At 42.5% G+C, this 12,017-nt stretch overlaps 1 protein-coding gene across 6 annotated transcripts in view; it reads left to right on the top strand.

Annotated features, from left to right (window-relative positions):
* Positions 1-509: 509 nt before the first annotated feature.
* Samd5 (sterile alpha motif domain containing 5) overlaps positions 510-12,017 on the top strand; it is a 380,176-nt gene continuing 368,668 nt past the window's right edge. For all 6 annotated transcript variants that reach the window (XR_012447804.1, XR_012447808.1, XM_074072458.1 and 3 more), the window contains exon 1: positions 510-1,218. Coding sequence is in view for 4 of the 6 variants with exons in the window: in XM_074072458.1 (XP_073928559.1) it covers positions 760-1,218 (459 nt within the window). In the remaining 2 variants the exon portion in view is untranslated. The remainder of the gene's footprint in view (positions 1,219-12,017) is intronic.

Raw genomic sequence — 12,017 nt, 5'->3', positions numbered from 1 at the left:
CAACGTGCATCAGGAAGGGAGAAGGGACACTTGACCTCGCGTCCCCGCCTAGCCCTCTGGGGTGGCAGGGACGTGCCCTTGGGCGCTTACAGGTTGGAATCAGGCTCGGAAAGAAGTGAGCGCAGAGACTTCCACGGGCTAGAGAAGTCGGATTAAAAAAAAAAAAAAGTGAGAAAAAAATCCAGGGCAGCCACCGACGCCTGGCAGCATAAAAGCCAACCGGAGGACGGCAGTGACTGTCACTCCGGAAGACGCGGTGCTCTGAGAAGGCAGCGGCTCTGCGCGGACGAGCCACCTCCCCAGCGTGGGGCGCGCGTGCAGACGCCCGCGGCGGCGGCTGGAACGCGAGATGCTGCGCGCAGTCCCGCGACTGTCCCGGCTGGGGAGAGGCCCGGGCGGCGCGGCGCGGTGCTGACCGGCGCGGGTGCGCGGGGTGTGCCCGGCCCCGCCCGCCTCCGCCCCTCGCGCGCCCCTCCCCGCGGCGGCGGCGCATCCAGGGGCGGCGCGGAGCCGAGCGGAGCGGCTCGCCCGGCGCCAGTGCCTGCGAGCTCCGCCGCTGCGCGGGGAATTCACTTTGCTGCTTTGACGCTTCTCCGTCTCTCCGGCTGCTTCTGATGGCTCTCGGTCTGTCGGATCCTTTTCCTTAACAGGGAAACTTTACTGCGATTTCTTTTTCTCCTCCGAGGAGAGGATTAAAAGTTCTTCCAACTGGTGCAGCCCGTGCCGCTTGGGCGCTGAGAAGGTGTTTCCAGTCCCACCATGTGCACCAACATAGTTTACGAGTGGCTGAAAGCGCTGCAGCTCTCTCAGTACGCCGAGTCCTTCGTGGATAACGGCTACGATGACCTGGAAGTGTGCAAACAGATCGGGGACCCGGACCTGGACGCCATCGGGGTGCTGGCGCCCGCGCACCGCCGCCGCATCCTGGAGGCTGTGCGTCGGCTGCGGGAGCAGGACGCCGCCGCCGCCGGCCTCTACTTCACTCTCGAGCCGCAGCCGGCGTCCCCCGCGCCCCCAGCGGATGCCATGCCCCCAGGCCGCCGGGGGGAGCCGTGCGGCGGCCTGGCCCAGGGCACTCGCGGGGACCCCCGCGGCCAGACGGCAGTCCCCCGCAACAGGGAGCTAGTGAGCTACCCCAAACTGAAGCTGAAGATCATGATCAGGGATAAGCTTGTCCGCGATGGAATCCACCTGAGCAAGCCCCCGTACTCCCGCAAGGTAAGGAGGCGCCGCCCCGGCGGCCTGGGGCGCACAGCGGGAGGGCACGAGGTCAGGCCTCTCCTGCTGGGGCTCGGCACCGCGTTCGGGTGACTACTGAGAGACCAGGATGTTTTGGGTGACTGGGACTTTCTTCTACTTTCGGCGTTATCTTTTTCTTTTCTTTTTTGGTGTCTGTCTCCCTTAAGACGAGATTCCGCGTCCAGGTGTTAATTCCAAACTAGGACTAAGGCACCTGGGGCTCACCTGTCCGCATCTGTACTCGCGGTGCTGCTCCTGATGGAAAAGGGGAAGATCATAAGCCTCTGTAGTAGTGTTTGGGTCTGAAGGATACCAAAAAATGCTTAATACCGACTTTATTTTTGACTTTCCTTTTTCTCTCAACTTTTTTTGAGTTTTGGTGGACAACCCTGAAAGAGTGGGAGATCAGGCCCTGTTGTCCTCAGTTCCCCATGACTGAATCCTAACAGGGTTGCAGATTTGAGAAGTGTAGCAGTAATATGAATATCCTGGGAAAAATGTGAATGAGACATGTAGCTATCCACTAGAGACGCTGCACGTTCCTTTCCTTAACTTAAGTATCCTGGGGTAATGAAGTGCTGAAGACAGAGCACATAATAGGTCCACAGGGTGTGCTTGTGTGTGTGTGTGGGGGGGGGGGGTGGTGGTTATTGGTCCAGATGAAACAAGTGGGTATGTCTGTGACTTACAGAAAGTCTGCATTTGCAAGAGAAGAACAGAGCACAAGGAAGTGTTATTTCAGTTCCTATGAGGGATTCTCTATGGGGGAAGGGACTAGAAGTTCCTTCAGCTGCTCCTTGAGGAGAACTGAAGTGTGGAGTGAGTCTTGAATTATGAGCTGACAGAAAGTGCTGTTGCACACCAGAGCCCAGCCTCTAGCTCTGGGTGGGTTCTGCAGCCACTTAGAGTCCTGACTTGGCAGACAGCACAGGTAACTTTCAGGGATGCCTGGAAGTGTATGGGAAAACATCTCAGCTTGAACAGAAACCCAACACCCTGAGGGGGGGAATATGGGTGATCTAAGTGTCATGTGAGTGTCTTGGGCCTTTGAGTTGCTTTGTAGCTTTAAATGAAAGTCATAATGCTTGCGTTGAAAGAAGTTCAAGTGACAGCTTTGTGAAAAGTAGATAAAGTAGATGGAAATAAGGGGTTTCATGTTATCCATTTCTTATCTTGCAGGTAAAGGGAGGCAATTCAGATGATCGGCTGGACAACATAAATTGGTTTATAAAGAGGATAGGTCAGATAGTTTGCCTCAAATTAAACATGTATTCCACTTACGTGTCTAGGTTGGGGTAAAGGGACCTTGTCAGTCAGTAATACGTGAACTTAGTCTTAGACCAAAAGAGAGTGAAGCCTGTTCAATATTTGTTGTTAACACTGGTGAGCTTGGGCTGAGAGCACATGGAAAGGGCCCCGATCAAGTCCTGGCCACCAAGGGATGCAGAGAGCAAGGTATACTAGGGCTTGTTCAGTCTTCAGGAAAACTACAGTGTGATGTGGCTGAGAGGGCAGGGAGGCTGTGGGCTGGAGGTGAGAGTGGTACTCACCAAGGAACATGGTTTGATTCTGTTTCTTACAAAGCAAAAAAAGAGGCCTAAACACCAACCTAGAAGCTAAAACGATTTTGAGGACAAGCAATGTCTGAATGTAGGCTTGGAACTGTGGGGTCTTGCTTAGATCAGTCAGTCAGATATTTATACAGAATTTCCACGTGGATTGTAATGGTATTAGCTTCCCATGCAAAGAATTATTTCTCAATTTAGTTATGTAGCCTAGGCTGGCTTCAAACTCACAATCCTCATGCCTCAGTTTCCACCATACCAGGCTTTCAGCTTTATTTTTATATAAATCCTATAACAATGATGTTTGATAATAAATATATGTCCCTATTCACTTCTTGTACATATTTAATCTTCTTTCTCAAATTGACAGAAGAATAAATTGAGAAGTGTTTTCATAGATGCTCCAGCTAGGGACCAAAAAATTTAGAACTAACAAACTTTATTGTAAGAAAGAATAACACATACTGATGTAGGAATTAAGCATAATTAATGTACATGAAACTGAGTAGACAAATGAAGAGTGGCAGGTCCGTGGTTCATTTGGAATTTGTTGCTTATCTGCATTGCTTCTCAAGTGATGGATTTTAAATGACTTAGGAATTTGTTTTCTGAAGCAGCCCGTTCCCTCAAAAACAGTGTTGGGATTTCTTCATTAAAATGCAATTCATATTATAAGTTTTCCATTTTCTGTGGCTCAGTCTAGATCAGAATAAAGAATATTCATTTATGTACTTTTGGAATTCTGCTTGGTAGAGCGGCTTCAGCTTCCTTTAGTTATGTGCATGGCTGATCCCTGTGACTGTGCTTTGGTCAGGATACTGGATGGCTTGAACGTGGATTGTATCAAAGGATGGTCAAGATGGGAGTAGCGAATCTTTCACAGAAGAATATAGGTTGAGGCACTTCCTCAAAGGAAGTCTATGGGTTTGAAAACCAGGAGTTTGGAAAGGGCACTAACCTTGAAGTCAAAGGATGTTGGATGAGTCTATCATCTGCCCTGACTTAGCTTCCTTGACTGTGTGATTTCTGTGTTTGTGGAATAGGGATTAATTTTTATGTAAATTTATTTACATGTATAAGTTTTAAAATCAAGTTTCTCTATGCCATACCTTCCCCTGGACTCCAGGTTACTCTGACTGCAGGATGCAGACGCCCTGTCCTCAGAGATCTTAGGGTCTGGCAAGGAAGACATAAAATAGAATGAACAACATTGAAAAAGTGTGATGATTGCTTTGATGATTGCACGTGAAGCCATGACCAGCTGCATCCAACTTAGCTGCAAGGAATTGGGACCATGGGACTGGTAAATAGAGGGGAGAAAGAAATGGTATTCTGGAAGCTACTAGAAACAGTGGTGTTTCAAGTAGAGATGGGTCAAGAGGTAGGATAATGGTCAGGTAGGACAAGAACGGAAAGGAATCAGTGGGAAGTAGCAACCACCCCATTAAGGACCTTTGCAATGGCACTGTGGGTGGTAGAACCTCTAAGAGTGGAGACTGGGCATGCACCACTTTTTAGTGGAGTTTGAGTGGTTAGAGCTAAGGCTACAACTACAGGAGGGGAATCCTAGGGTTGAGAGAAAGGTTAGTGTTTAAGGCTGGGAAAACTATAGCATGTCTGTGTTGTAGTAGGAGTCAGAGAAGGGAACTAGGGAAGGAATGAGGGAAAGGAGACAACCTAAGAGACCAAGCACCTGGAGAAGGTGTGAAATAGGACCCCGGTGAGGGAAGGGAAAGTGAATTGGCTTCCAGTGGGTGGGAAGTGCCTGTGTCATGGTAGCAGGAAGGAAGGGGGAGAGACTGCTGTTGCTGAAGGCTCATATTGAAGAGCTGTCCTTTGTCTGACCAAATGATACGAGTGAGGGGGAGATAGAAAGATCAGAGGTTTAAGGAGAAAGTCGTATTAATATACACATATTAGCTGCTATGATTTGATGTTTATAATTGTGCCTAAATATAAACATTGCACAATAAAATGTGTAGTATTAAACGTACCTACACACATATGGCAGGGTACCGTCACCATTCATATATTTGTAAGACAAGCCATGCATGATGTCTTCTTGAGTGCTATGACATGTGGCAATGCTTGTGAATGGGGGTTGGGGCAGGTGTAAGGGGTCTGGGGCTACAAAGGTAGAAGACAGTCCCTAGGATAGATGGAGGGTAGGGTGGCTGTTTAAATCTCTTCACTGGAAAGTATCTCCTTGCCCATCTACCAACTGAAACTATTTGAGTTAGTATAACCTTATTTACTAATGCTGCAGAAAGGTTAATCTACATTCATACCTTAGTGTGAATTGAATTAACTAACAAGACTCCCTGGTAATAGGGGTCTCTATGGGTACTCTGGAGAGTTGGTCTAGGATGAAGGAATTTGGAGACTGAGGTGGCGTGAAGGAATCTGTGTGTGGAGGACACAGAAGAGGGATTTAGAAAGGAAAGAAAGATTGTGTCTTTTGGAATTTTGCCTTGGGTCTTGGCAGAACTAAAATGACAATAAATATTGTTCCTCCTAAGAATTCCTTCTGCTTTTATGATATTACCAGGGCAGATTAGAAACCAACAAACTTGAAGTTTGTACAACATACACAAGTATCCTCAGCCTAGATCCATCTAGGCTTTTCGCACATAAGTGGCCTCAGCTAGCCACCCATCTGTTTATCCATTCTATCTATTCATTATCTGTCCACCCATCCACCCATCCACCCACCCACCCATCTACCCATCCACCCACCTGTCCATCTTTCCATTTAACCATTAGTGAGCATGCATGCTGGGCCCTAGGATTAGAGCTAGACTGACATAGTCCTTATTTATGTGTAGTCCTTACCTGAAATACAGTAGTTGTGTCATATCAAAGTTGAATGTTCTACAGACATCACAGGTCGAAGAATTTTACACTTGTATTTATTCCAAGTGGCAAAAAGGTCAACTGGTAAAAACTTGAATGAAAAGGGCGTTAAAACCCCCAAGTCTGTGTATTCCCTTAAGTATTTTTTTCCCTTTTTTATTTTATCATTTTTACATTTACTCACATGTGTACACATTGTTTGGGCCACCCCAGCCCCGCCCCCTCCCTTAAGTATTATTGAAGGAGGACTGGGAATTAAATGCTGGTTCTGCAGGGCTTTTAGAAGACCAGGGCCAGGACTAGGGTGAGGCAGGTACCGCACTCAGAGTGCACAATTTAAGGAGCTGCTTGTTCTCAGGGTCCTGCAGCAGGGCCAACCACCATTATCAAAATAAACTCTTTATCATGAATATTCAAGTATGAGTAGGTATCATGACATCTCTCTAATCATACACCAAGCAATCACCTATCTTCCTACATAGTTGATGTGGTCTTCCAAACTTAAGCAAACATGATCTCTGTGAGTTACGACAGCTCCTGGACCTTATCCAGATGAGAATAACACAGTACAGTCATAGTCCTCCTTTCTGCTGGCACTGTAGTGTAGTGATTACAAGCACAGGCTCAGAACCAGACTGCAGAGTTCAAGTGCAGCTCTGTTCCCTGCTAGGTCACCTTTGGCTCCCCTGTGAGGAAAGGGCAACATAAGTGGCTACCTCATAGGCTTGTTATGGAGTTAGATGAGCTCACACTCATGAACTTGCTAGATCAAAATTTCCATCAGTTGTCTAGAGCTGCCCCAACAAGTACCACACACAGAGTGTTTAAACAACAGAAATTTGTTCTCTCACAGATCTGAAGGATGTAAGTCCAAGATTAAGTATCGACGGGCCTCGTTCTAAAATCCTAAGGGCCTGTTCTGGGATGCAGGTACAGGGCCTGGTAGAGGCTCCAACCAGCTTCCTTATCTGCCAGTGCACATCAGGCACCATTGAACCTGCTGTATCACCTGGTCCAAGTGGCAGAATGGCTTGAACTGCAGCCCGGACCTGCTTGCAGAACCATGTGTTCTGGGTCCCACACAAAACTAGCAGCTTCTCAGGTCACGCAGTAAATTGGCTGGAGTAGCACGCCAAAGGAGGAATCCGTTGCCTTCCAAATCCACAGAGGCACATTAGGCACTTTGCCAGAGATTTGTTTCCCACCTTCTGATATGCATATGTCTTCCCATTAGGTCTAGAGTAAGTTGGTTCATCTCACTCACTAGTTCTGAACTGCACAATGTCATCAATGTAATAGGCCAGTCTAAGGTCTTGTGGAAGAGACAGGTCATTAAATTATGACAGAACTGGAGGGTTGATGTTCTCCTGAGGTCAGACAGTGAAGAGTACAGCTGGCCTTGCTGACTAAAGCACACTGCTTCTAGTGGGCTTAACTAGCAGGTGTTGAGAAAAGAGTATTTGATGAGTAGCCTGGTGCTTGCCTTGGTTTTTTTCCCATGAACTCTGTACTGAGGTTTGGGCACAGCAGCCTCCATACTATGTAATGTATATGTGATATATACAATTGAACACAGAAGAGCTGTATCTAGAAGAGCTGTTAGCTCAACTCCTGATAAGATAGGTGGGTATTTGATAATAAGTTCTTTGTAGAATTTTAGCACAATTTTGCCCTGCCGTTTTATGTGGCTGAGGATACAGTAATGAAAATGATTTTTTAAAAATAAAAACATTTCAACATTTAGATATTCAAAATTAAATTGTGATTTTTTAAAATACTCATTTGGAAGATTACAGTTTTTCTGGTACTCAAAGCATTTTGGGGACTCATACCTGCAAATGCCTTTTGCATTGCCTTCAGTGATGGTAAGCCGTCCTTCTTCTTAGGTGAGTGTGGTTTGGGGGTGAACACTTAAGGTAATTGTGACTCAAATCAGGCAATGAAGAAGGGCGTTCAGGGCTGGGGGCATGGTTCAAGTGGTGAAGTACCTGCCTAGCAAGCACGAGGTCTGGAAAAAAAAAGACATTCAGCAAAATATGAAATGGAAAATTTATGTTTTTGGTATGACTTGCAAATTGGTTTTTAGATCATAATATTTATAATCCATTCCCTACTTTTAACCTCTTAAGAAATATACTCTTTAGTGCGTATCCATGTGTGCAAATATGGAAAGTCCTCCTGAAGGCTTTTCAAAATACAAAAGTTAGTTCCTGAGTGTTTTCAAAGACTGAGACACAGTCATGGTCTCTGCCACCAGAAATTATGGGAAGGTGGCTGTGTGTGTACGGGGGAAGAATCGGGTACACTGCACAGGTGTTAGTACACTCAGCAGCACAGTGCTCCATGGGCTGTCAGTGTTTAGGTAGTGCATTGGTGTTTTTAGGGCTTGTCATTTGCTTCTCCTGCTGGTCTTAGAAATCTTTCTTCCCTGCATTGCCATGTCAAGTCTTATACGGGTCGGAGTTGAACTCATTGTCCTTCCTCACTCTTGAGTGAAAAGTGGATGCCAAAGGCAGGCAAGAGAAGAATGGGGCTTCCTCTTAGGTAGTAAGCCATGCCACACAAAAAAGAAAGAAGAAAGGTATTTTGATAAGAGTGTAATTCTTTTCAGGTTATGTATGTGCTTAGATTCTTGTTCACCAGGAATATGTTCCAAAGTGAATTTTCCTGAAATAAGGTGAGTCACACGACACAGACTCGGCCAAGGCTGGTCCTTGAGATAGACCAGGACTATTTTGAGGTTTGGAAGAGCATTGACCATGGTCAGGAAAGTGAACAGGAACTGTGATGCTCATATCTTCTCAAGGTCATACCCACTGTGGAGTGAGAAACAACATCCAGTCCTTGGCGACAGCAAAAGCTTATTGCTGCTCTTAGTATTGAGGTACAGTGATTTTACCCATTATTTTCTGTGTTTAATGAAATAATTCTATTTCAGATCAATCACTATTTGGACTTGTGAAGGCCTGGGAGGAGAAGAAAGAGAACCCTTGTTTTTAGTCAATATAGTAACTATTAAGGCGAATAACTGTGGATCATGCCAAAAAGCATTAAGTAAACAGTCTGTCTTACATAAAGACTAAGTGACATCTAATAGCTTAAAGAGATTTCATTACTGCTTCTAATTGAAATAAATGGTCTGAGGCTCGCTAACAAGTTTAGTACTATGTTCCCATAAAGTTATAAATATCAACAAAATAAGACTTACTTCATTTGTCAGAAAAATAATTGGTGTGTTTTCCTTATTTACCAAAATCATAGGAAGTAGAGCTGACAAATTTAAGATCTTTTTCCCTAAGATCATAATAAGACTAGAGGTTTTTGGCAATCAGAGCTTATCATTATTTAATATTGCACCTCTATTTGACAATATTATTTATTAATTTATATTTTGAGACAGGGCCTAATTATGTCACTCAGGCTGGCCTTCAACTCGAGATCCACCTGCCTCAGCCTCCTGAGTGCTGGGATTACAACCTTGTACCACCACACCCATCCTTGCAAAAATTATTTTAAGAACTAGTCATGTAATAATACACAATAATTATTTCTTGATTCCTTCTTTATTTTTAAAGCAATTAATTAAAATAAGGAATACATTTCAATTTTAATATATTTAGATTTACCAAAACATATTTCTCCTGTTGGATAGAATTTGCAATTAAAGTATTATACTTTGCTGTATGTATTCTTTTTTACAGTTTTAAAAGATCCAAGTGATCATATAAGAATAAAAGAACTGAAGGAACTCGAAGGAACCCAAGAGATGCTTGTTTTTACAAATCACAGTGCTTTTGTTTATTTCAGACTGACTGCTTGACTCAGGAGCAGGTAGTACCATGAGGGAGGTGTCATAGCTTTGCAAACTTCCTCTTCAGAAGGACAATTGGAATCAAAGATGTAGGTTTGGAGTACTTTGTAATCTGGAGTCTTTGAATTAACATCCATGTAGACTATAGTGGTTATTACTTGCTGTGCTGGGGATCAAACTCAGGGATCAAACACACGCCAGGCAACCAGGAAAGCACTCCATCACTGAGCTACATCTCAGTCCTTACAATGCTTAAGTAATAAGAGAAGCTATTGGAAGCTTTCATACAGACCATCAAAACTCAACAAACTAGGCCAGCAAAACAATATTTTTTTTCCTGGGAGAAGTATCATTTCATTGCTATTATTTAGAATTATTAGTAAGGCATGTTCTAAATAAAAGATTTTATTTTGATCTAAAGGACCCTTTTACCTCCTGCAACTGGGTTGGGTTCCCCTCTGCCCAGTGTTTGATATAAAGAAAAGTGAGCATTTTAAGAGAAGTTCTTCCCTGTGTAAAGTGGTGTTCATATCTGTCTCACAGAGTTGTAGCAGGAATTAAATGGTATAATATATATGAAGTTGCTTTGTAAACTCTAAAAGAATATTCTAGATTTAAGGTATTCTTACTGATAGTGAATAAATCATTATGTTTACCACAAAATTTAAAAAATTATGTTGAAAGGCAAAGACACTGAATTGAGAAAGTTTGGAGAATAACAGAGTGTCTCAAGAGAAATTTTAAATGGCCTGTATCAGTGTGGCTCATGCCTATAATCCTAGCTACTCAGGAGGCAGAGATTGGAGGATCAAGGTTGGAGGCCAGCCTAGGCAAATAGTTTTCAAGACTTTATCTCAAAAATACCCAACACAAAAAATGGCTGGCAGAGTGGCTTAAGTGGTAGAACGCCTGCTGAGCAAGCATGAGGCCCTAAGTTCAAGCCCCAGTATCGCCAAAAAAAATAAAAATAAAAAAAATTCCGACATGGCACTATATTTGTTTGAAAGCTACTTGTAAGAACAGACGTACAACACTAGTGTCACACTGCATATGGATAAAGTAAAGCTGTTCCTGCTTCAGTCGTGTGATGCTTTGATTTCCGTATTCATTGTGAAGTGATTTCATCAGGCTGATTAACTTGTCCACCACCTCCCATTATTTACCGTGTTTTCATGGTGAAAACATTTAAGATCTAATCTCAGCAATTTTCAAGTATGCAATACATTAATATTAACATAATCACTGTGCTGTATAATAGAGCTCCAGAGTTTATTTATCCTCTCTAATTGAAACTTTGTATCCTTGAACCAACACGTTCACCACTTTGGAAAATGGTTTTAATGCTAATACATATTCTGTCTTGGTTTAATCATCGTTAATTTAAGCAGTCCCTCATGGAATACGGGTAGGTTGAAATCTTACCCATATTATTATTGATTATTATAATTTTCATTATTTGAAAATGTCAGGTTTGAGAAATGGCATTTCATTATTCTTTAAATTGCATTTCTTAGATTACAATTTCATATAATTTTATGTTTGTGGCTTTTTTTTTGTAATTATGCATTGCCTGTTCATGGTACTTTCTTATTTTTTTCTACTGCCCTTAGACCACTTCTCATTGTTTTGCAAGAGTTCTTCAGATGTTAAGGGCAATGATGACTTTTTTCATAGAAATTTCAAATTTTTTCCCAAACATAAGAATATGTTTCAGTTTAGAATTTTATGGGTTTCTGGATGTCCAGAATTAAAAATTCGAATATATTATACCTGTATGTTAAAAGCTATTTGTTACAAGCTAGAGGAATATAGATTGTGTAGAATCAGGCAATTAAATTAGAATTTTCTTTACTATTTATTTGGGCAAATGATTGTATGTCACTACACCCGGATTGCCTCCTACATAAAATGGGTATAAATAGTATCTACTTCTTAAGGCTATTGTGATGAATTGATGAAATATTACAAGAGGAGAGCCTCATGTAATTCCAGACATGTAGTAATCACTCAAAACATCTGGCTAACATTTATGGTCTTATATGGAATTTAATGATTGTAAAGTTATTCTCAATTTGAAGACCTTACCTTAAATTATTTGTTCATCTCTGTGCCATTTTATTGAGACTTAAAGGTTCTTTTCATAGTTAAAAAAAACTCTAATAAGAACAACTTTTTTTAACCTATTAAAACCATTGAAAATATTTTGCTAAAATTTGTATTTGCCACTTAGATTTTCCTTTTTATTAAGTTAGGAGAATCATTGTCCATTGTTGTGATTGCTTTTATCTTTATCAACCCCTTCTCAGCACCACAATTAATGAATATATATCTATAATCTCTTTCTTTGGTTTCTCTTTTTACATTTAATTTTCTATAGAGTGTGAAATTTATTTTGGTACAAGATATAATGTAAAACTCTAATGCTACACCTAATTATACATACAGTCATTTTATCTCCTGTTTTATAGCGTTTATAGTTCTCATTTCTTCAGTGTTACTGCATCGGCTAGAATTTACAAAGCAATGTTAATAGGAATCACAGTTAGGCA

Source organism: Castor canadensis, chromosome 1 (genome assembly GCF_047511655.1).
Source record: "Castor canadensis chromosome 1, mCasCan1.hap1v2, whole genome shotgun sequence".
Classification (NCBI taxonomy): Eukaryota; Metazoa; Chordata; class Mammalia; order Rodentia; family Castoridae; genus Castor; species Castor canadensis.
Note: the sequence above shows the minus strand (reverse complement) of the source record. Positions and strands in the feature narration are given on the sequence as shown.